The following is a 25,820-nucleotide window of genomic DNA, read 5'->3' as shown; positions in this document are numbered from 1 at the left end:
CTCTTTTCTATTTGCAGCCTTCTGAGGTAAATATCAAAATAAACTTTTTCCACAGGCTAATAATAAATTTGAAAATAAAATAACAATAATGAATGAATCAAACATTCAAGCCTTGAAGTAGCAAGAGAAAGTGCATGAATAAAACGTTAATTATTGCTCAGTTTGCTACACTGATTTGCTTTAACACGGAATATGGAACAAGCAACACTTATATAACTTAATAGTGCAAAATCAACTTTCACAAAGTTGAGGTGGGCGGGGCGGGGTTTGGTGGTAGCGGGGGTGTATATTGAAGAGTTAGTGCTGCAAGGGGTTCTGGGTATTTGTTCTGTTGTGTTTATGTTGTGTTACGATGCGGATGTTCTCCCGAAATGTGTTTGTCATTCTTGTTTGGTGTGGGTTCACAGTGTGGCGCATATTTGTAACAGTGTTAAACTTGTTTATACGGCCAACCTCAATGTGACCTGTATGGCTGTTGATCAATTATGCCTTGCATTCACTTATGTGTGTGTAAAAGCCACATTTGTTATGTGACTGGGCCGGCACGCTGTTTGTATGGAGGAAAAGTGACGTGGCAACAGAGTGTGGAGGACGCGAAAGGCAGTGCCTTAAAGGCACGCCCCTAATATTGTTGTCCGGGTGGAAATCGGGAGAAAGTCGGGAGAATTGTTGCCCCGGGAGATTTTCGGGAGGGGCACTGAAATTCGGGAGTCTCCTGGGAAAATGACAGTATTAGCGGTGAATGCGGTGTTACAGCGGCATCGCCGCTGTATAATACCGGCGGGCCAGCTCTAATGTTAATTTGATATTGCCTCAAGGGCCAAATTAAATTACACGGCGAGCCAAATTTGGCCCGCGGGCCAGAGTTTGACACCCATGAATTAGAGAGTCCGTAAGTGTGTCAACAAAGAACAATTTCCCTTGTGAATCAAAAAAGTTTGTCCAAGTCTAAGTCTACATCCAGGTTGCCAGGTACACACCGCCATCTTTGTCTAGCTACTTTTGATTGATTGATTGATTGATTGATTGAGACTTTTATTAGTAGATTGCACAGTACAGTACATATTCCGTACAGTTGACCACTAAAAGGTAACACCCGAATAAGTTTTTCAGTCGGGGTCCACGTAAATCAATTCATGGTAATTCATGGTACTGCCACTGGTAAGGTTACTAAACATGTCAGACCTTAGTCAATCTAATAGGCGTCGTTACCATTCTCTACTTATTCTTGACAAAGCCAGGAACAAAACGAGGATTTGTATCAGGGATGCTTTTGAAAGATGGAGACCATTTTTTCATCTGACGCCAAACTTGCTAATTTTCTCCTTGATAGGTAAGTCAGGCATTTACGTTTTCTTATTACTTGCAGGACTAACATATTCCATCATAGACCCAGCCCTAACATTTAGTGCCGGGACTGAAATATTTTATAATAGTACCGGGACTAAAATATTTTATAATAGTACCAGCACATATTTCATTATAAAAACAGGACTAACATATTTCATCATAGACCCCGGACTAACATATGTCATTATCGAACCAGTACTAACGTATTTCAATATGTGAGTAGGACTAACATATTTCTTTATAGAACCAGGACTAACATATTCCATCATAAACACAGGACTAACATATTTCATAATAGAACCAGGACTAACATATTCCATAATAGAACCAGGACTAACATATTCCATCATAGACCCAGCACTAAAATATTTCATTATAGAACCAGGACTAACATATTTTATAATAGTACCAGTACATATTTCCTTATAGAACAGGACTAACATATTTCATCATAAACCCAGGACTAACATATGTCATCGAACCAGTACTAACTTATTTCAATATATGAGTAGGACTAACATATTTCTTTATAGAACCAGGACTAATATATTCCATTATAAACCCAGGACTAACATATTTCATAATAGACCCAGCACTAAAATATTTCATTATAGAACCAGGACTAACATATTTTATAATAGTACCAGTATATATTTCATTATAGAAACAGGACTAACATATTTCATCATAGCCCCAGGACTAACATATGTCATGATCGAACCAGTACTAACATATTTTATAATAGTACCAGTATATATTTCATTATAGAAACAGGACTAACATATTTCATCATAGCCCCAGGACTAACATATGTCATTATCGAACCAGTACTAACGTATTTCAATATATGAGTAGGACTAACATATTGCTTTATAGAACCAGGACTAACATCTTCCATTATAAACCCAGGACTAACATATTTCATAATAGAACAAGGACTTACATATTCCATAACAGAACCAGGACTAACATATTCCATCATAGACCCAGCACTAAAATATTTCATTATAGAACCAGGACTAACATATTTTATAATAGTACCAGTACATATTTCATTATAGAAACAGGACTAACATATTTCATCATAGACCCAGGACTAACATATGTCATTATCGAACCAGTACTAACTTATTTCAATATATGAGTAGGACTAACATATTTCTTTATAGAACCAGGACTAACATATTCCATTATAAACCCAGACCTAACATATTTCATAATAGAACCAAGACTAACATATTCCATCATAGACCCAGCACTAAAATATTTCATTATAGAACCAGGACTAACATATCTTATAATAGTACCAGTACATATTTCATTATAGAAACAGGACTAACATATTTCATCATAGGCGCAGGACTAACATATGTGAATTCTAGAACTAGGTCTCACATATTTCATGAGAGTGTCATGCAGGGCTAACATGTGTCATTATAAACCAGACTTAATAAGTGTCTTTATAAAACCAGGACTAACATTGATCATTATAGAACCAGGACTATTTTGTGTCATTATAGCACCAGGACTATTATGTGTCATTATAGAACCAGGACTAACCTATTTCATTATATAACCAGGGCTAACATTTTTCATTATAGTCCCAGGACTAACTTATTTAATTATATAACCAGGGCTAACATTTTTCATTATAGTCCCAGGACTAACGTATTTAATTATATAACCAGGGCTAACATTTTTCATTATAGTCCCAGGACTAACATATTTCAAAATAGACCCAGGACTAACATATTTAATCATAGTTTCAGCACTAACATATTTCATAATAGAACCAGGACTAACATATTTTATAATAGTACCAGCACATATTTCATCATAGGCCCAGGACTAACATATGTCAATCTAGGACCAGGGCTAACATATTTTATGAGAGTGTCATGCAGGGCTAACATGTGTCATTATAAACCAGACTTAATAAGTTTCTTTATAAAACCATGACTAACATTGATCATTATAGAACCAGGACTAATATGTGTCATTATAGTACCAGGACTATTATGTGTTATTATAGACCCATGACTAAAACATAGTAATATAGTGCCAGGAATAATATGTTTAATTATAGACCTGGACTAATAAATGTCATTATAGAACCATAACTAACATGTTTCATTATAGACCCATCAATAAAATATATCATTATAGAAACAGGAATAATATGTTTCAGTATTAACAAATCTCATTATAGAACCAGGACTACCTTATTTCATTATAGACCCAGCCCTAACATATTTCATAATACAATAGGACTATTATGTGTCATTATAGACCCAGGAATAATGTGACATTATAGAACCAGGACTAACTTATTTAATTATATAACCAGGGCTAACATTTGTCATTATAGAACCAGGACTAACTTATTTAATTATATAACCAGGGCTAACATTTTTTATTATAGACCCAGGACTAACATATTTAATCATAGTTCCAGCACTAACATATTTCATAATAGAACCAGGACTACCTTATTTCTATATAGCCCCAGGACTAACATATGTCATTAGCGGAACATGCATGGCTAACATGTGTCATTATAGAACCAGACTTAACATGTTTCAATATCGAACCAGGACTATTATGTGTCATTATAGGCCCATGACTAAAACATAGTATTATAGTGCCAGGAATAATATGTTTAATTATAGACCCAGGTCTAATATATGTCATTATAGAACCATAATTAACATGTTTCATTATAGACCCATCAATAAAATATATCATTATATAAACAGGAATAATATGTTTCAGCATTAACAAATCTCATTATAGAACCAGGAATACCTTATTTCATTATAGACCCAGCACTAACATATTTCATAATAGAACCAGGACTATTATTTGACATTATAGCACCAAGACTAACATATTTAATTATAGAGCCCGGACTAACTTATTTAATTATATAACCAGGGCTAACATTTTTCATTATAGTCCCAGGACTAACTTATTTAATTATATAAACAGGGCTAACATTTTTCATTATAATCCCAGGACTAACATATTTCAAAATAGACCCAAAACTAACATAATTAGTCATAGTTCCAGCACTAACATATTTCATAATAATACCAGGACTACGTTATTTCTATATAGACCCAGGACTAACATATGTCATTAGCGGAACATGCAGGGCTAACATGCGTCATTATAGAACCAGACTTAACATGTTTCAATATCGAACCAGGACTATTATGTGTCATTATAGACTAGGTACTATAAAGTGTCATTATAGACCCATGACTAAAACATAGTATTATAGTGCCAGTAATATTTTTAATTATAGAACCATAACTAACATGTTTCATTATAGACCCATCAATAAAATATATCATTATAGAAACAGGAATAATATGTGTCAGCAATAACAAATCTTATTATAGAACCAGGACTACCTTATTTCATTATAGACCCAGCCCTAACATATTACATAATAGAACCAGGACTATTATGTGACATTATAGAACCAAGAATAATGTGACATTATAGAACCAAGACTAACATATTTCATTACAGACCCAGGGCTAACTTATTTCATTTTATAACCAGGGCTATCATTTTTCATTATAGTCCCAGGACAAACTTATTTAAAATAGTCTCAGGACTAACATATTTAATCATTGATCCAGCACTAACATATTTCAAAATAGAACCAGGACTACCTTATTTCTATATAGACCCAGGACTAACATATGTCATTAGCGGAACATGCAGGGCTAACATGTGTCATTATAGAACCAGACTTAACATGTTTCAATATCAAACAGGACTATTATGTGTCATTATAGACTAGGTACTATAAAGTGTCATTATAGACCCATGACTACAACATAATATTATAGTGCCAGTCTTAATATATTTAATTATAGAACCAGGACTAATATATGTCATTATAGAACCATAATTAACATGTTTCATTATAGACCCATCAATAAAATATATCATTATAGAAACAGGAATAATATGTGTCAGCATTAACAAATCTCATTATAGAACCAGGACTACCTTATTTCATTATAGACCCAGCACAAACATATCACATTATAGACACAGGATTAACATATTTCATTATAGGACCAAGACTAACATATGTCATTAAAGTACCAGGACATAATACTGTATGTCATTGTAGAACTAGGACTAAAGTGTTATAGATCCAGGACTAACATGCATCATCACAGAGCCAGAACGAGGACCAGCAGTGAGTCTGTACCTGTGTCAGTGTTGTCTTTTGGTGTGTGGAAGAATCTGCAGACTCCTTGTGCACAGATGATGAAGATCTCCAAAGGAGAGTCCAGAGTCTGGATCGGTTTTCCTGCTTTGAGTCCCGTCGCTGACTTTGTTGCTTTTCCTTTTTCTTGTGCTTTTTTGATCTGCTTCGTGTCGTCGGCCGAGTCCTCCCTGCTGGTCTCGCGTCCTTCCTGCTGGTCCTGCATGCAACAACCTGCCGGGATTTACCGTGGATCAACTTCTTATGGGGAATTACGTCATTCATGAATGCAAAGACTTGTTTGTGTCGACATCACACTTTGCTGCCTTTGTACTCGCACATGGACGCACAGCAGGTGTGCATCTATGTCCAACATCTAGGACACCAGGAACTCTTTGGGCCTTTTTCACCTCAAACAAAAGGAAAAAACATGAAGATCATTGCAGCATTGGTCCAAAATAATTCACAGCAGAGCATCGTGTCACATTTAGAGGACCTTTGACAAATTGTGTTTTTTTTTTCTATAGCAGGTTTTTAAACCCAGCAAAAAGATCCTGTCATATATACAAGATCTTTGACAAGTTGTTATTTTTTCAGCAGGTTTTTAAACCCCGCAAAAATATCTTGTCATATATACAAGATCTTTGACAAGTTGTGTTGTTTTTTTCAGCAGATTTTTAAACCCAGCAAAAAGATCCTGTCATATATACAAGATCTTTGACAAGTTGTGTTAGTTTTCAGCAGGTTTTTAAACCCAGCAAAAAGATCCTGTCATTGATACACGATCTTTGACAAGTTGTGTGTTTTTTCAGCAGGTTTTTAAACCCCGCAAAAAGATCCTGTCATATATACAAGATCTTTGACAAGTTGTGTTATTTTTCCAGCAGGTTTTCAAAACTAGCAAAAATATCCTGTCATATATACAAGATCTTTGACAAGTTGTGTTTTTTTTCCGAGCAAGTTTTTAAACCCAGCAAAAAGATCCTGTCATATATACAATATCTTTGACAAGTTGTGTTATTTTTCCAGCAGGTTTTCAAAACTAGCAAAAAGATCCTGTCATATATACAAGATCTTTGACAAGTTGTGTTTTTTTTCCCAGCAAGTTTTTAAACCCAGCAAAAAGATCCTGTCATATATACAAGTTATTTGACAAGTTGTGTTGTTTTTTCAGCAGGTTTTTAAACCCAACAAAAATATCCTGTCATATATACAATATCTTTGACAAGTTGTGTTATTTTTCCAGCAGGTTTTTAAACCCAGCAAAAAGATCCTGTCATATATACAAGATCTTTGACAAGTTGTGTTTTTTTTCCCAGCAAGTTTTTAAACCCAGCAAAAAGATCCTGTCATATATACAAGTTATTTGACAAGTTGTGTTGTTTTTTCAGCAGGTTTTTAAACCCAACAAAAATATCCTGTCATATATACAATATCTTTGACAAGTTGTGTTATTTTTCCAGCAGGTTTTTAAACCCAGCAAAAAGATCCTGTCATATATACAAGATCTTTGACAAGTTGTGTTTTTTTTCCCAGCAAGTTTTTAAACCCAGCAAAAAGATCCTGTCATATATACAAGTTATTTGACAAGTTGTGTTGTTTTTTCAGCAGGTTTTTAAACCCAACAAAAATATCCTGTCATATATACAAGATCTTTGACAAGTTGTGTTATTTTTCCAGCAGGTTTTTAAACCCAGCAAAAAGATCCTGTCATATATACAAGATCTTTGACAAGTTGTGTTATTTTTCCAGCAGGTTTTCAAAACTAGCAAAAAGATCCTGTCATATATACAAGATCTTTGACAAGTTGTGGTATTTTTTTTATCAGGTTTTTAAACCCAGCAAAAATATCCTGTCATATATACAAGCTCTTTGACAAGTTGTGTTATATTTTCAGCAGATTTTTAAACCCCGCAAAAATATCTTGTCATATATACAAGATCTTTGACAAGTTGTGTTACTTTTTCAGCAGATTTTTAAACCCAGCAAAAAGATTCTGTCATATATAGAGGATCTTTAAATAAGGTTTTTGGCATAAATCCAAAATAAAAAGTATGAATATAAAAACTCAAATTAAATTTTTTTTAAGCCTTTTTGGGGTCATTAACGTCTCACAAAAACGCATAGCTGAACTCGTAATCAAGGGTTTAAACGTAATCTTTGACTGTGTGTGTTTGTGCATGCGTGCGTAAGTGTGTGTGTGTTTGTGTCGTCCAAACAAATACTCCAGGTCAGCACATAATAGAGAAGACTAAAAGTACCTAAGTGTTACGACAAGTCGTCATTCTCTGTCGACCAATCAACACACTGTGATGTTAGCCCCGCCCCCTTCAGCTACCGAAGAAGTGATGCATCTATCATATCCACAATTATATGAAACTGAAATCTTTCTTTTTCTTGCAGAATGAATACATGAAGGACAACTTCCTGATCAAGATCGAAACGTGGCACAAACCCGACACGGGACACATGGAAAACGTAATTACACAAATGAATAAGTATAAGCATAAAGACATGTTTACTAAAATAGAATACATTTAGGTACATTCAGGAACTTTACGTAAGTTGCAATTACAGTTGCAAGTCCAAGACGTTAGATGGCAATAGTGTATAGTTTATGTGTTGGCTTGTCAGTTCAGTCCTTGTTGAATGTAGTCTTTTGTTGCGCCCTAAAAAGCGTTAATACTGTAAGTCAGGGGAGCAACACTAGCATAGCTATATGCGCTACATGCTAAAATTACATTTAAACATCGGGCTAGGTTAGCAACACTAGCATAGCTAACATTACATTTTAACATCATGCCAGGTTAGCAACACTAACATAGCTATGTGTGCTACATGCTAAAATTACATTTGAACATCATGCTAGGTAGGAAACACTAGCATAGCTATGTGAGATACATGCAAACATTACATTAATACATCCTGCGAAGTTAACTACTCTAGCATAGCTATGCGGGCTACATGCTAACATTACATTTTAACATCATGCTAGGTTAGCAACACTAGAATAGCTTTGAGCGCTTCATGCTAACATTACACTTTAAAGGCCTACTGAAAGCCACTACTACCAACCACGCAGTCTGATAGTTTATACATCAATGATGAAATCTTAACATTGCAACACATGCCAATACGGCCGGGTTAACTTATAAAGTGCAATTTTAAAATTCCCGCCACACTTCCGGTTGAAAAACTCCTTTGGATATAATTTATGCGCGTGACGTCAGAAAATCTACGGAAGTGGTTGGACCCCATCGGACCCGATAGAAAAGCCTCTTGTTTTCTTCGACAAAATTCCACAGTATTCTGGACATCTGTGTTGGTGAATCTTTTGCAATTTGTTTAATGAACAATGGAGGCTGCAAAGAAGAACGTTATAGGTGGGATCGATCGGTGTCTTAGCGGCTAAGTACAATACTTACAGCAACACAACAAGGACTACTTACTTAGAAGACGCCTAGCCGATGCTTGCCGCCAAACCCACGGATGAAGTCCTTCGTCGCGCCGTTGATCGCTGGAACGCAGGTGAGCACGGCTGTTGATGGGAAGATGAGGGCTGGCTGGCGTAGGTGGAGTGCTAATGTTTTATCATAGTTCTGTGAGGTCCGGTTGCTAAGTTGCTAAATTAGCCTTAGCGTCGTTAGTAACAGCATTGTTAAGCCTTACCAGGCTGAGAATTTTTAACAATGCTATCACGTTAGCTCAGTAGCTAAGTGTGTCACCGATGTATTGTCTTGGAGATAAAAGTCACTTTAAATGTCCATTTCGCGTGCTCGACTCTCATTTTCAAGAGGATATAGTATCCGAGGTGGTTTAAAATACAAATCCGTGATACACAATAGAAAAAGGAGAAGAGTACATAGTTCTGTGAGGTCCGGTTGCTAAGTTGCTAAATTAGCCTTAGCGTCGTTAGTAACAGCATAGTTAAGCCTTACCAAGCGGAGAATTTTTAACCGTGTAGTTACATGTACATGGTTTTATAGTATTGTTGATGTTCTGTCTATCCTTCCAGTCAGGGGTTTATTTATTTAGTTTCTATCTTCATTTGAGAACGATGCTATCACGTTAGCTCAGTAGCTAAGTGTGTCACCGATGTATTGTCTTGGAGATAAAAGTCACTTTAAATGTCCATTTCGTGTGCTCGACTCTCATTTTCAAGAGGATATAGTATCCGAGGTGGTTTAAAATACAAATCCGTGATCCAAAATAGAAAATGGAGAGTGTGGAATCCAATGAGCCAGCTTGTACCTAAGTTACGGTCAGAGCGAAAAAAGATACGTCCATCACTGCCTCTCAAGTCCTTCACTGTAACGTTCCTCATCTACGAATCTTTCATCCTCGCTCAAATTAATGGGGTAATCGTCACTTTCTCGGTCCGAATCTCTCTCGCTCCATTGTAAACAATGGGGAATTGTGAGGAATACTAGCTCCGGTGACGTCACGCTACTTCCGGTACAGGCAAGGCTTTTTTTTATCAGCGAGCAAAAGTTGCAAACTTTATCGTCGATTTTCTCTACTAAATCCTTTCAGCAAAAATATGGCAATATCGCAAAATGATCAAGTATGACACATAGAATGGATCTGCTATTCCCGTTTAAATTTTAAAAAATCATTTCAGTAGGCCTTTAACATCATGCTTGGTAGCGACACGAGCATAGCTCTGTGAGCTACATGCTAACATTTCATTTTAACATTGGGCTAAGTTAGCAGGCAGGTTCCACTAGGTTAGCTTATTCGCCGATGAAAACTAAAATCATCAAATGTATCGCTCCAACGTCCCACACCGGGGGCCTCATGTAACTAGAGTTGCGTGAAACAGGTGTATGTGAAAATCCAGAAAAACTTTGTACGGCAGCAAGAATTCAGATGTATAAAAGTGTGCGCACGCACAAAGCCGAGCAAATTTCTTTGTTACATCGCAATCAACTTCAAATCAGCCGCAGACGTGTGCCTAGCTTGGCACGCCCAGGCCACGCCCCCCTTATAAATACGCATATCATATTGAAAATACAATTAAATAAAATTGTTTGAAATCTTTTAACTCTAAACATGCTAGCATATCACAAAGGATACAAACAATTTTACCTCTTGTTCAATTACTCAATTTATTAATAAAGCACAGGAGAGCTACTTGCAGTAGCAGCCGTACACCTGCTGCTGCTGTCCGCCTGACGTGGCCAAGAAAGTCGTGTCAAAGGGTGTCAAACTCATTTTAAATGGGGGGCCACATGGAGAAAAATCTACTCCCAAGTGGGCCGAACTGGTAAATTCACGGCACGATAACTTAAAAATGATGCCACATGGTACCACACCTCTCCGCAGAACTGAACCCATTGTACCGGCCCTGGAAAAAAGATGACAATCAGAATGAGTGAGATGTACACAAATATGTGTATGTGTCAGAGTTGTGTGTGTTAATCCTGCTGCTACCTGATTTGGACGTCTATTTTTTGGGCTTTTTAGCCGCCGGCATCTCATCGCCCGGGTCCTGGCTTGTGCTTTCACCAGGATCATCTGTTTTACGTTCTGTGGGAACTTGAGCTGTGGAGAACAAAAGTTGTCACAAAACACTGTTTTGAAGAGTATGAAAATAATTACTCACGGGCGGCTGTCGGCACTTTCAAAGTTGTGTTTGGTTAGATACAGAAATACAAGTTTCAGTGAAGGTAAGATACAGAAATATAATTTACAAATGAAACAGTCCATTATCAGGCTACTCAAGGAGCTGATGTTGATTTCATACCTTTTTTCTTGAGCTCGTGCTCAAATAGCTTTTTCCACAAGAAATCCACTGCAAGAGAAGGCTTAAACTTAAAAACAATATTATAATGTTAGATGGTAGAATCTACCTTCCTTACATTTGTTTTTGAGATCCTTGTACTTTGATTCCTCAATCTCCCATCAGGGCGAGGTGTGCGGCCTCTCGCTTCTCCATCAGGTCGAGGTGTGCGGCATCTACCTTCTCTATTTGGGCCAGTTTTGCAACCTTTTGCGCCTCCATCTTGGTCTCCATCAGGGTGAGCCATCCGGCCTTTTGCTTCTCTATCACGGCGAGGCGTTCGGCCTTGTCCTTCTCCGTCTGGGTCGCCAACTGAGCGAGTTTTGCGGCATTTTCCTTCTCGGTCTGGGTCGCCAACTGGGCGAGTTTTGCGGCATTTTCCTTCTCAGTCTGGGTCGCCAACTGAGCGAGTTTTGCGGCATTTTCCTTCTCCGTCTGGGTCGCCAACTGGGCGAGGCGTGCGGCCTTTTCCTTCTCCAACTGGTTCGCCATCTGGGCGAGGCATGCGGCATTTTCCTTCTCAAACAGGTCGCGGTACACGGCATCCATCTTGTCAAGCCACAAGCTTTCTGCGGCCTTTTGAGCCTCCATCTTGGTCTCCATCAGGGTGAGCCATTCAGCCTTTTGCTTCTCTCTCACGGCGAGGCGTTAGGCCTTGTCCTTCTCCGTCTGGGTCGCCAACTGAGCGAGTTTTGCGGCATTTTCCTTCTCGGTCTGGGTCGCCAACTGGGCGAGGCCTGCGGCCTTTTCCAACTGGTTCGCCATCTGGGCGAGGCATGCGGCATTTTCCTTCTCAAACAGGTCGCGGTACACGGCATCCATCTTGTCAAGCCACAAGCTTTCTGCGGCCTTTTGAGCCTCCATCTTGGTCTCCATCAGGGTGAGCCATTCGGCCTTTTGCTTCTCTATCACGGCGAGGCGTTCGGCCTTGTCCTTCTCCGTCTGGGTCGCCAACTGAGCGAGTTTTGCGGCATTTTCCTTCTCGGTCTGGGTCGCCAACTGGGCGAGGCCTGCGGCCTTTTCCTTATCCAACTGGTTCGCCATCTGGGCGAGGCATGCGGCATTTTCCTTCTCAAACAGGTCGCGGTACACGGCATCCATCTTGTCAAGCCACAAGCTTTCTGCGGCCTTTTGAGCCTCCATCTTGGTCTCCATCAGGGTGAGCCATTCAGCCTTTTGCTTCTCTATCACGGCGAGGCGTTCGGCCTTGTCCTTCTCCGTCTGGGTCGCCAACTGAGCGAGTTTTGCGGCATTTTCCTTCTCGGTCTGGGTCGCCAACTGGGCGAGGCCTGCGGCCTTTTCCTTCTGCAACTGGTTCGCCATCTGGGCGAGGCATGCGGCATTTTCCTTCTCAAACAGGTCGCGGTATACGGCATCCATCTTGTCAAGCCACAAGCTTTCTGCGGCCTTTTGCGTCTCCATCTCGGTCCCAATCTGGGTGAGGCGTGAGGCCTTTTCCTCCTTCATCAGGGTGAGGTGTGCGGCCTTTTGCAACTCCATCTGGGTCTTTTGCAACTCCATCTGGGTCTTTTGCAACTCCATCTGGGTCTTTTGCAACTCCATCTGGGTCTTTTGCAACTCCATCTGGGTCTTTTGCAACTCTATCTGGGTCTTTTGCAACTCCGTCTGGGTCTTTTGCAACTCCATCTGGGTCTTTTGCAACTCTATCTGGGTCTTTTGCAACTCTATCTGGGTCTTTTGCAACTCTATCTGGGTCTTTTGCAACTCCATCTGGGTCTTTTGCAACTCCATCTGGGTCTTTTGCAACTCCATCTGGGTCTTTTGCAACTCTATCTGGGTCTTTTGCAACTCCATCTGGGTCTTTTGCAACTCCATCTGGGTCTTTTGCAACTCTATCTGGGTCTTTTGCAACTCCATCTGGGTCTTTTGCAACTCCGTCTGGGTCTTTTGCAACTCTATCTGGGTCTTTTGCAACTCCATCTGGGTTTTTTGCAACTCTATCTGGGTCTTTTGCAACTCTATCTGGGTCTTTTGCAACTCCATCTGGGTCTTTTGCAACTCTATCTGGGTCTTTTGCAACTCCATCTGGGTCTTTTGCAACTCTATCTGGGTCTTTTGCAACTCTATCTGGGTCTTTTGCAACTCCATCTGGGTCTTTTGCAACTCTATCTGGGTCTTTTGCAACTCCAGCTGGGCGGGGATTCCGGTCCCTTCCTTCATCTCTCTCTCTTTCACACACACACACACACACACACACACACACACACACACACACACACACACACACACACACACACACACACACACACACACACACACACACACACACACACACACACACACACACACACACACACACATCATACTGTAACTTCTGATGTTGAACATGACACAGAGTTTGTGTTTTTCTGACACAATATTTAGTCTGTAAAAAATGGCACACATTCTGCTGTGTGTGCCTGCTTCCCTTTTTTAAGGAAGACTTTAAACACGTGGAAGTTGTTCAACATGAGTGGAAGACATTCATCGAATGCAGTAGAAAATAAATAAACAATATAAGCACTCACAATATGACTGAGAAAAAAAAAAGGAAACCATTTAATATGACAGACCACCACCACAAAAAAAAATAAAAAATGGAATTTTACAGTCTTTTCGCTGAATAAATAAATGTACTAGTTTTAAAAGCTCTGACAGTTGTGTACATTTCATGTAAGAGAATATAGGACAGTGATCCTCAACAGGCGGACCGCGGTCCATGTCCGAACCCAGCAACGTGTCCGTCCGGACCCAGCACGAAATATAGTAAAAAAAATAAAATAAATACATTTTTTTTTTTTAAATTATAATTATTATAAAAAAAATATAATAATTGTATTTCTTTGAGTTATCGCTAGCATCTTTGTCGTTTTTAGTCAAATATCTCCACTTTTCGTTTACACTTCTCCGTGTCTCACTCACTCCGTCTCTCTCTCTGAGAGAGAAAGAGAGCGAGACGGAGTGAGAGCGAGAGAACGCCACTCTGATTGGCTGCGGAATCAGCCAATCAGAGTATGGGCTGTTATCTCTATCACAACGACGCGCTGATAGGCTGTTACCACCTGGGTCATACAGCGCTCATGCCACATGCATGGAACCTTTCGCTGCATGCACACAATTGTCTGGTATCGCTACTTCGCTAACTGTTCACTCGTCAGTCACTGGATGTGAATCAAATCACAATAGCATGCTCCAAGTTGGCTCAGGCTGGTAAAAGAAAGGTGGACAGGGAAAACCAACGTTTCAAGGAAGAATGGACAGAGCAATATGTTTTCATCCTACCTACTGCAAGTACCAGACCAATGTGTCAAATATGCAACAGTACTGTTGCTCTGGTGAAAAGTGAAAATCTGAAACGTCACTATCTGAAAGAGCACCGTGAATTTGAAGAGACATTTCCTCATTATTCAGAGCTAAGAAAAAAGAAATCACGAGGCTGAAAAAGTCATATGAAACATCAAGCAAGATTTTTGTTAAATCTATGACACAACAACAAACAGCAACGGAGTGCTCACTCAGAGTGGCATGGTTTTTGGGTAACCACAAGAAGTCATTCTCTGATGCAGAATTAAAGAATTTTTGACTGAAGTGATGGGTGCCATGTTTGAAGGCAAAGAAAAGGAGGAAATGACAGCTAAAATAAATCAAATCCCACTCTCTGATGCCACAGCTACCAGACGTACTGAAATATTTATTTTATTTAAGTTCTTATTTATTTTTGTTTCAAAGAAAATCTTTCATGTATTTTATTGGATATTTATTTTATTTTTGTTAATTTTGTATTTTATTGGATATTTATTTTATTTTTGTTAGTTTTAAAGTTATTTTTTAAACTACTACCTACCTCCTGCTACTATATAAGCTTGATCAATAATAAGCAGACCCAGCCTGTTTCAAAAGATTTGTACTTGAGGACCCCTGATATAGGATATACTTTCTGTCAAAAAAAGATGACGTCATATACATTGAATCCCAAAACATAATACAAACAAACTAAAGTCCCGCCCCCTGACTTCCGTGTATAAGTCCCGCCTTCTGGCATCTGGCTGTGATTTGATAAGATATGATTTATATAGATTTCATTTGACAGGTCTTGGAAAGATGTGAAAACAATAATCTACATATTTAATTAGAATTGATGGCAGCTATAGTCACTTGTGTGTATTGTGGCGCAATGGATGGTGTTGTTATGTTGTACATTCCAACAGGTGTTGTTATGTTGTACATTCCAACAGGTGTTGTTATGTTGTACATTCCAACAGGTGTTGTTATGTTGTACATTCCAACAGGTGTTGTTATGTTGTACATTGCAACAGGTGTTATGTTGTACATTCCAACAGGTGTTATGTTGTACATTCCAACAGGTGTTGTTATGTTGTACATTCCAACAGGTGTTGTTATGTTGTACATTCCAACAGGTGTTATGTTGTACATTCCAACAGGTGTTATGTTGTACATTCCAACAGGTGTTGTTATGTTGTACATTCCAACAGGTGTTATGTTGTACATTCCAACAGGTGTTATGTTGTACATTCCAACAGGTGTTATGTGGTACATTCCAACAGGTGTTATGTTGTACATTTCAACAGGTGTTATGTTGTACATTTCAACAGGTGTTATGTTGTACATTCCAACAGGTGTTGTTATGTTGTACATTCCAACAGGTGTTATGTTGTACATTGCAACAGGTGTTATGTTGTACATTCCAACAGGTGTTATGTTGTACATTCCAACAGGTGTTATGTTGTACATTCCAACAGGTGTTATGTGGTACATTCCAACAGGTGTTATGTGGTACATTCCAACAGGTGTTGTTATGTTGTACATTCCAACAGGTGTTATGTTGTACATTCCAACAGGTGTTATGTTGTACATTCCAACAGGTGTTGTTATGTTGTACATTCCAACAGGTGTTATGTTGTACATTGCAACAGGTGTTATGTTGTACATTTCAACAGGTGTTATGTTGTACATTCCAACAGGTGTTGTTATGTTGTACATTCCAACAGGTGTTATGTTGTACATTGCAACAGGTGTTATGTTGTACATTCCAACAGGTGTTATGTTGTACATTCCAACAGGTGTTATGTGGTACATTCCAACAGGTGTTGTTATGTTGTACATTGCAACAGGTGTTATGTTGTACATTGCAACAGGTGTTATGTTGTACATTCCAACAGGTGTTATGTGGTACATTCCAACAGGTGTTATGTTGTACATTCCAACATATGTTGTACATTCCAACAGGTGTTATGTTGTACATTCCAACAGGTGTTATGTTGTACATTCCAACAGGTGTTATGTGGTACATTCCAACAGGTGTTATGTGGTACATTCCAACAGGTGTTGTTATGTTGTACATTGCAACAGGTGTTATGTTGTACATTCCAACAGGTGTTATGTTGTATATTGCAACAGGTGTTATGTTGTACATTCCAACAGGTGTTGTTATGTTGTACATTCCAACAGGTGTTATGTTGTACATTCCAACAGGTGTTATGTGGTACATTCCAACAGGTGTTATGTGGTACATTCCAACAGGTGTTGTTATGTTGTACATTGCAACAGGTGTTATGTTGTACATTCCAACAGGTGTTATGTTGTATATTGCAACAGGTGTTATGTTGTACATTGCAACAGGTGTTATGTTATACATTGATACCGATACTGGCCTATCCGAGCATGTATTAAAGTTTAAAGTTATTTAGCCTACTTAGTTGTCAGAATCATGTTGAAAAGGGTTTTAGTACTCTTGATAACAACCAGCCAGCTGAGTTAGGGGAGTTTGAATAATACGCAATGGTTGGTAACAAGAAACTGACTTGTTTATTCAAGGATAAACAAAAATAGACAAAATTATACATGACAAACAGAAATGGCATCATTGAACTTGGGCTGGGCGATATGGCCTTTTTTTAATATTGCGATATTTTAAGGCCATATTGCGATACACGATATATATATCTCGATATTTTGCCTAGCCTTGAATGAACACTTGATGCATATAATCACAGCAGTATTATGATTCTATGTGTTTTGATTGATTGATTGAGACTTTTATTAGTAAGTTGCACAGTGAAGTACATATTCCGTACAATTGACCACTAAATGGTAACACCCGAATATATTTTTCAACTTGTTTAAGTCGGGGTCCACTTAAATTGATTCATGATACAGATATATACTATCATAATACAGTCATCACACAAGATAATCACATTGAATTATTTACATTATTTATAATCCGGGATGTGGAGGGGGGCGCCGGATGTAAGTGTCAAAAAGACAGCCAAGAGTTTGATATGAGAATAAATCTAAAGTTAAAATATAGGGTAGAAATGCACCCATTTGCAGGAAATGTAGTCTTGATTTTCAAAATTTCTTTCAAGGCTTGCATGTCGACATTAAAACCTTCTTCATACTGCATTAATATATGCTACTCTTAAACTTTCATGCAGAGAAGGAAATCACAACTAAAAAAATCACAAATTTTTTCATACGGTGTTGATGTGGAAATTTTTGCCTCGGCATTTTGATGGTGTGGGCGTGTGGCACCGAATGGAGATAAGCGTCTCGACAGACGTTACAATATTTGAACAATGATGACGAAAACTGTTTTCTCTGTCGTGTCCGTGTGTCAAAAATTGTTATGCGCTTATTTTTTTTATTTGATTTTGTGCGTGGCATATAATTGCTATGCGCAGAGGACGCTTGAGCAGTGCGCAATTGCACAGGCGCGCACCTTAGAGGGAACGTTGCTTGCACGGCTGCGCTAGCATCACAGCTAACGTTAGCCATGCTGCTACCTCTCTGCTACGGGGAGTGCGTATACGTATGTGACGTATGACGTGACAGTATGTGACGTGTGTAAGAAGGTGCGCTTGCTGTCTGTGAGAGAGAGACACAGAAGAGAGTGAGAAGTATGGCGTCACATTTGTGCCAAAAATCCAAGCGCATAAAAACTGATCGCGCGCTGATTCTCCACTTCGTGCGCGTGCGACACCCTTTTGCGCGCGCGCACGAAGTGGAGAATCAGCGCGCGATAACAGTTTTTATGCGCTTGGATTTTTGGCACTAATGTGACGCCATAGAGAAGAGCCTGTCGTGTAATGCCAGCAGCGAAAAGCAACTGCGTGAGAATCCACAGACCTGTGGATGTGTTGGTGTGCTGGAAAATGCGGAACGGAAATTAGGGAGCAGCAGAAAAGTGGAATGTATTATTTAAATCGGTGCGTTGGAAAACACGGACCGGAGTTTTTTTTTAAAAACTGGATCTGGATCGGCATTTTCCCATGCCTTGCCGATATGCATTTTTTGGCAAATATCGGCGGTCGATCCGATCCAAATATCGGATCGGGACATCCCTAGTACATTCCAACAGGTGTTATGTTGTACAATCCAACAGGTGTTATGTTGTACATTCCAACAGGTGTTATGTTGTACATTCCAACAGGTGTTATGTTGTACATTCCAACAGGTGTTATGTTGTACATTCCAACAGGTGATGTTATGGTGTACATTCCAACAAACAGGTGTTATGTTGTACATTCCAACAGGTGTTATGTTGTACATTCCAACAGGTGTTATGTTGTACATTCCAACAGGTGATATTATGGTGTACATTCCAACAAACAGGTCTTATGTTGTACATTCCAACAAAAATGTCTTATGTTGTACATTCCAACAGGTGTTATGTTGTACATTGTTACTTTCTGCTGTAAAAATGGTGAATGATACACTTGACACTCCTGTGGGGAAACTTTGCTTTGATCAGAAAAATAAGAGAAAAAGCCGCAGCTTATACCAAAATGATTGTGTGTCTGTCTCCTATGTAATTGCGCTCTGGAATAATGATATAGATGACATCTGCTGGGTCAAAACCTGGTCCCTTCCTAACAGGTATTTACTTACCAACAAAGTCAAAGAGATATTTTTTAAAATCATTCATGGTTATTACCCTGTAAAGACTGTGATGGTTAGATACAAGAAGGACATTGATGTTACCTGCACCTTATGTAACATACATCCAGAGACTGTTTACCACCTGTTTTGGACTTGTGAAAGCACTCCATCACTATGGCAGGCATCTGTCGCTTCATCCTGGACAATATTCATGACAAATTTGCGCTTTGTTTTAAAGATGTGATATTTGGTTTTACACTGTATGGAAAAAAATTTAAAAGGCATTTTACCTTTGCAACCTAAGTTTTATATTCATAAATGTAAGTTTCTCAATACCCGACCCGTGTTTTGTGTCTACATTAAAACACTCTCTACCTCTAACAAACAAAAAGCTGTGAAAACGATGATGCTGTGTTCCAAATTTAAGTTATTTACTGAAATTGAGTGAGCCTATGGCTTTGCGCTTTGTTTATTATATATATATATATATTTTTTGCATTCTATTTTAGTTACTTTGAATTTTCAACCCCCTGGCGCTGTTTTGTACTATTTTTGCACTTACTTTATTATTTTCAACTGTTTGTAAATGTTGAAATTTATAAATAAAGGTTTATAAAAAAAAAAGTAAAGTGTGTCTCTCCTTTTCCCGGCAAAACTCGAACTCCTACTTCCTATCAACAACGTCACTTCCCTATCTCTCCCGGAAGTCCCGCCCCCCAGCCAAAGTCATTGGCTAACACCCCGTAGCCAGCCACAATATATATAATTTTTTGCATTCTATTTTAGTTACTTTGAATTTACAACCCCCTGGTGCTGTTTTGTGCTGTTTTTGTACTTATTTTGATTATTGTTTCTCGATTGTTTGTAAATGTTGTGTTATGTATTTGGAGCTACTAGGGCTGCCGTAGTTGTGAGGGACGCGGGGAATTATGGGTAATGTTGTCATCACAATACTATACTAAAGGAGAGCGGGAACACGGCTGTATGTTCGGAGTAGTAAGCTACAATAAAAGGTTAACGATCTATCTGTGCCTGCTGCATCATTGTTATAGGAAGACATAACAAAAGTGGCGACGAGGACGAGTGAACCGACGCGTGTTGTCAGTGTTAAGAACAGGAGAAGTTTTCCTTGTCTCACGGGAGCCCCGAGCTAACGCTAATGCTAGCGCAGGTGTCCGCCGGCATTCCGACTATTCCTGCTGAGAGAAGAGGGGACCGGAGACCAGCGACACCGACCAAAGTCAAAAACGGAGCGCCATTAGCGGTAAGACGACCAGTAAGATGGCTGGAGTTATCGGCTCGATTGGCCCCTTTGATGAGAATGTCGAGCAATGGAGCTCATACACGGAGCGCTTTGACTATTTTGTCGCAGCAAATGGAATTGATGATGGCAAGATCGTACCTACTTTTCTGAGTGTGATCGGCCCGAAGACATTTACCCTGCTTCGGAGCATCCTACAGCCAGAGAAACCAGGGAGTAAAACGTATAAAAACATTGTGGACATTTTGACCAAACATTTCTCCCCCAAACCTCTGGTAATCGCCGAAAGATTCAGATTTCACCGGCGACATCAGGAAGAGGGTGAGTCTGTCACCATGTTCATGGCAGCTTTACGTAAACTGGCCGAACACTGTGAGTTTGGTGACACACTGAGTGATGCGTTAAGAGACAGGCTTGTATGTGGACTGGCAAATGAAGCAGCACAAAAAAGATTGCTTACAGAAAGTGATCTGACTCTTGAAAAGGCCATTAATATAAGTGTGTCTATGGAAATGGCATCTAGAGAAGCACAGCAGCTGCATGTGAAAGTGCACAAACTCAGCATCAACCAAGATGTGCAAGGGCCATGCTTTCGCTGTGGTAAATCTGGCCATCTTGCATCTGCATGTTGGTGCAAGGATATGGATTGCCATAAATGTGGGAAAAGAGGCCATGTGGAGCGGGCGTGCAGATATAAAAAGAGCAAAGAGGATGGCTCAAAGACTGGAAATAAAGTGAAAAGTGCACATTACAAGAAGAAAAGACAGGTTCACACAGTCAAATATGAAAAGGAGAGTAACAGTGATTCTTCTGAGGAGGACATGTCTACCACAGTGAATACAATACGGGTAATGAATGTGGGTGAGAGCTCGGATGGTTTCTGGGCCAAAGCCAAGTTGGAAGGACATTCCATAAAGATGCAAATAGACACTGGATCGAGGGCATCATTAGTGTCTTATAAAATCTACAGGAAACACATGAGACATCTCCCTCTACGTCCTGCAGACACTGTTTTCAGAGCATACACTGGACACACGGTGCACATGAAAGGAATGACCGATGTACTGGTGCAGTGTAACGATCAGACTGTGAGACTTCCAGTCTACATCACCCAGGGAGACTACGCCGCCATAATGGGTCGGGTGTGGTTAAAGGCGATCCATCTCAACTGGCAAGAGGTGAGAAAAATGTCAGACAGTTCTACACAGCTTCAGATGATACTGGAAAAGCATAAAGAGGTCTTTCGTGATGAACTGGGCTGCATGGAAAATATTACAGTAAAGCTACATGTCAAACCTGACACTAAACCTGTGTTTTTGAGAGCGAGACCAGTGCCGTACGCCATCAGATCAAAGGTGGAAACTGATTTGGATGCTTTGGTCAAAAATGGAGTCTTGGAGCCTGTAACGACTAGTGAGTGGGCTACACCCATCGTTCCAGTGCAAAAGAAAAATGGTGGAATCCGGACATGTGGAGACTTTAAGGTGACAGTCAACCCTGCCTTAATAGCAGAACAGTACCCACTTCCCCTGATCGATGACTTATTTGCTGGGCTGAGTGGAGGTCAAAAGTTCAGCAAAATAGATCTCAATCAGGCGTACCTGCAGATGCAGGTGGATGAACAGTCACGTGAGATGCTGACTATTAACACACACAAAGGGCTTTTCAGATACTGCAGACTGCCTTTTGGTATCACTTCTGCCCCGGCTCTGTTCCAGCGAGCTATGGACCAGATACTCTGTGGTCTAGCAGGAGTGCAGTGCTATTTGGATGACATCCTGTGTACAGGAGCAAATGATGAAGATCACCTGCATAACTTGGATGCTACACTTCAAAGATTGAGAGAGTATGGACTAAGAGTTCGCAAAGAAAAATGTGATTTCTTTCAATCATCTGTGGAATACCTTGGACATGTGATTGATGCTAAAGGACTTCATACAGCACCATCCAAAGTCACAGCCATCGTGGAGGCACCTCCACCTCAAAACATCAGCCAGCTGCGATCCTTTTTAGGATTATTGAACTATTACGGACGTTTTATTCCTAATCTAGCATCACTGCTACAGCCACTGCATGAGTTGTTACGCCAGGACAAGACATGGAAATGGACAGCCAGCTGTCAGGAGGCTTTTGAGAAAGCCAAGGGGGCGTTAACCACATCAGAGGTGCTGACTCACTTCAACCCATCACTCCAAATTCAGCTAGCTTGTGATGCATCCCCATATGGAGTGGGGGCAGTGTTATCTCACATACTGCCAAATGGTGAGGAAAAACCGATTGCTTTCGCCTCCAGAACGTTGAACAAGGCAGAGTCCAACTATGCTCAAATAGAAAGAGAGGCACTGAGCATTGTTTTCGGGGTGAGGAAATTCCACCAGTATTTATATGGGAGGAAGTTCACTCTCCTAACGGACCATCGACCTCTCACGACCATCCTGGGACCACACACTGGGATACCATCTCTCGCTGCATCAAGACTGCAGAGGTGGGCTCTGCTGCTATCTGCTCACGCTTACGACATCAAATATCGTAAGTCAGACTCCCATTGCAACGCTGACGGGTTATCCAGACTTCCTCTTCCAGTCACAAAGCCCGATTCAAAAACGGAGGACATTTTTTACTTTAGAGAGGTGGAAAAGGCACCTGTTTCAGCAGTGCAGATCAAAAAAGTGACTCGCAACGACCCAGAGCTGTCAGAGGTCATGGACATTGTTGTTAAAGGTCGACCTGCTGGTGACACTGTGCGCCTGAAACCTTATATGGGAAGGAGGTTGGAGCTTTCTGTCCAGTCGGGATGCCTGCTATGGGGGAGGCGAGTGATCATTCCACTGTCACTTCGAGAAAAAATGTTGCAACAGCTTCATGCAGGACATAGTGGAATAGTCAAGATGAAAGAAATAGCGAGAAGCTATTTTTGGTGGCCAGGCATGGACAAACAAATCGAGGAAATGGCTACATCTTGTTCAGCTTGCCACAAAACCAGAAATAACCCACCATTAGCTCCCCTGCATCCGTGGGAATATCCCCAAGAACCATGGCAGCGGGTCCACATTGACTTCGCAGGGCCAGTGGAAGACAGAATGTTTCTGGTTGCTATTGACGCACACAGCAAATGGCCTGAGGTGGCGATAATGAGATCTACCACCACAGAAAGGACCATCGAAAGGCTAGGAGAGATGTTCTGTCGGTTTGGATCTCCGGTTCAGTTAGTCTCTGACAACGGACCTCAGCTGGTGTCGCATGAAATGTCTGCATTTCTACAAGCAAATGGAGTGCAGCATGTCACCTCAGCTCCTTACCATCCTGCCACAAATGGCCTTGCTGAAAGGTTCGTTCAGACTCTGAAACGTGCACTGAAAGCATCACAAGGACAAGGAACATTACACCAAAGACTACATACTTTTCTGCTGAACTACAGAAACACTCCTCACAGCACTACAAAGGCATCTCCTGCAAGCCTAATGTTCAAGAGAGACCTGCGTACGACCTTTGACCTGTTGAAGCCCTCAGCAGTAAAAGACACAGTTCGAGGCCAACAGGAAAAACAGATACAACGCAGGGAACGACAGGCGAAGAACAGAGTCTTCACAGCAGGCGAGACTGTGTTAGCGAGGAACTACAGTGGAGAACCTAAATGGGTTCCTGCTACTATCCTTGCTCAGACTGGACCAGTCTCCTACTCCGTTCAGACAGGTGACAGTGTCTGGAGGAGACATGCTGATCAGCTCCTGTCTGCGTCACCAGTGTCAGCAGAGCTGTCCTCGAAAGATCAGACAGATGCAGTGACCAACCCTTCAGTTCCTCTCCACACCCAAGTAAGACATCCAGTGCCAGATACATCTGTTCCAGCTGCAAGTGTGACTCCAGATGAGACTGAGACACATGTGCAGTTGAGCCCTAAAGACGGTTTTCCGTCAGTGGACAATAAGACTGATGCCCCTGCAGAGAGCAGGTATCCTAAAAGAGAGCGGCGACCCCCTACACGCTTGAATCTTTAGAATAGTTAGCAACTATCCCAGACCATCAGGGGCAGAATAATCCCCTTGGGATCAGTTGAGGGATAGAGGCAGTCTACCCTCATCCCTGAGTTAGAGTTAAAACATATACCTGTTAGGTGTGGTTTAAAGAAAAAGATAAGGTTGTGACATTAGTTGGTTGTGTTAAGTCACGTGTTGAGATAATCTTAGATACCAGAAATAAGTTGAATGTGTATGTTTACGTTCTTTGAAATAGTAGCTGATTATTTCTGTTGTTTTCTAAAAGGGACATCTGTTGTAAGAGGGGAGGAGATGTTATGTATTTGGAGCTACTAGGGCTGCCGTAGTTGTGAGGGACGCGGGGAATTATGGGTAATGTTGTCATCACAATACTATACTCCTGGAGAGCGGGAACACGGCTGTATGTTCGGAGTAGTAAGCTACAATAAAAGGTTAACGATCTATCTGTGCCTGCTGCATCATTGTTATAGGAAGACATAACATGTTGAAATTTATAAATATAGGTTTAAAAACAGAAAAAAAGGCTGGCTGCGGGGCGTTCTTTCTGACGTCACTTCCTGTGTGGGGCCGTGGTCATTCTGACATAACTTCTTCTCAGTACTCTGTACACCATAGACATGTTATATATACATATATAATTAAAAAAAAAACATATAGACATGTTATAAGTAGACGCAGCATTGGTTTGTGTGACGCTGGAAATTGGGCCGCCATCTTGACAGCTAATGTAGCGTCTACTTATAAGATGCCGATGGTTGGTCCCGAACATGGCACCACGTGGTCACTTGGGAGGCTTTAACCCAGGGGTCACCAACCTTTTTGAAACCAAGAGCTACTTCTTGGGTACTGAGTTAGTTTAGTGTGGTAACATGCTGCCCTTTAGTGGCAGGAGTCACGAATGGTTGTTGGAACTGGGTTAGTATCAGTGTGGTAACATGCTTCCCTCTAGTGGCAGGAGTCACGAATGGTTGTTGGAACTGGGTTAGTATCAGTGTGGTAACATGCTTCCCTCTAGTGGCAGGAGTCACGAATGGTTGTTGGACGTGGGTTAGTTTGCCTTCTCTATCTGACCGACCACATCATACATGAGGCGGACGCGGGCAAATACTGCGGCATGGTCATGCTGGACCTTCAGAAGGCCTTTGACACCGTAAACCACGCTATACTGTTGGATAAGCTCAGAGCAATCGGATTTGATCAAACCTCATCGAGCTGGATGCAATCTTACTTGGAGGGAAGGAAACAGGTGGTAGAGGTGAACGGCACAGTGTGTGTTCCCCCCTCTCAGTAAGCTGT

The 25,820-nt window shown here is 40.5% G+C and overlaps 3 protein-coding genes across 6 annotated transcripts in view; 1 reads left to right on the top strand and 2 right to left on the bottom strand.

Moving 5' to 3' along the window:
- The window catches only part of LOC133665002 (inositol polyphosphate 5-phosphatase K-like), a 44,673-nt gene extending 38,464 nt beyond the window's left edge, over nt 1-6,209 (bottom strand). For 3 of the 4 annotated variants that reach the window (XM_062070127.1, XM_062070128.1, XM_062070129.1), the window contains exons 1-2: nt 5,900-5,972; nt 5,585-5,815 (exon numbers count right to left, since the gene is read on the bottom strand). In XM_062070127.1, the coding sequence (XP_061926111.1) occupies nt 5,585-5,815; nt 5,900-5,957 (289 nt within the window). In that variant the 5' untranslated portion in view covers nt 5,958-5,972. Of the gene's footprint in view, nt 1-5,584; nt 5,816-5,899 lie in introns of all 4 variants that reach the window. The other variant, XM_062070125.1, reaches the window with a different exon arrangement.
- A 4,547-nt stretch (nt 6,210-10,756) lies between these two features.
- Nucleotides 10,757-12,836, bottom strand: LOC133665003 (uncharacterized). Its single transcript, XM_062070133.1, has 4 exons — nt 11,443-12,836; nt 11,328-11,375; nt 11,015-11,125; nt 10,757-10,928 (listed from the first exon to the last, which is right to left on the bottom strand). The coding sequence occupies exon 1, from the start codon at nt 12,828-12,830 to the stop codon at nt 12,012-12,014; it is 819 nt and encodes a 272-aa protein (XP_061926117.1). The 5' UTR covers nt 12,831-12,836; the 3' UTR covers nt 10,757-10,928; nt 11,015-11,125; nt 11,328-11,375; nt 11,443-12,011.
- Nucleotides 12,837-20,235: 7,399 nt separating this feature from the next.
- On the top strand, nt 20,236-24,983 carry LOC133665001 (uncharacterized protein K02A2.6-like). Its single transcript, XM_062070124.1, has one exon. The coding sequence runs from the start codon at nt 20,547-20,549 to the stop codon at nt 24,522-24,524; it is 3,978 nt and encodes a 1,325-aa protein (XP_061926108.1). The 5' UTR covers nt 20,236-20,546; the 3' UTR covers nt 24,525-24,983.
- Nucleotides 24,984-25,820: the final 837 nt, after the last annotated feature.

This window comes from Entelurus aequoreus, linkage group LG14 (genome assembly GCF_033978785.1).
Source record: "Entelurus aequoreus isolate RoL-2023_Sb linkage group LG14, RoL_Eaeq_v1.1, whole genome shotgun sequence".
Taxonomy (NCBI): Eukaryota; Metazoa; Chordata; class Actinopteri; order Syngnathiformes; family Syngnathidae; genus Entelurus; species Entelurus aequoreus.
Note: the sequence above shows the minus strand (reverse complement) of the source record. Positions and strands in the feature narration are given on the sequence as shown.

Bases quoted from the DNA above. Each gene is read 5' to 3' on its own strand.
- LOC133665003 (XM_062070133.1), bottom strand. From the start codon at position 12,830: ATGAAGGAGGAAAAGGCCTCACGCCTCACCCAGATTGGGACCGAGATG.
- LOC133665001 (XM_062070124.1), top strand. From the start codon at position 20,547: ATGGCTGGAGTTATCGGCTCGATTGGCCCCTTTGATGAGAATGTCGAG.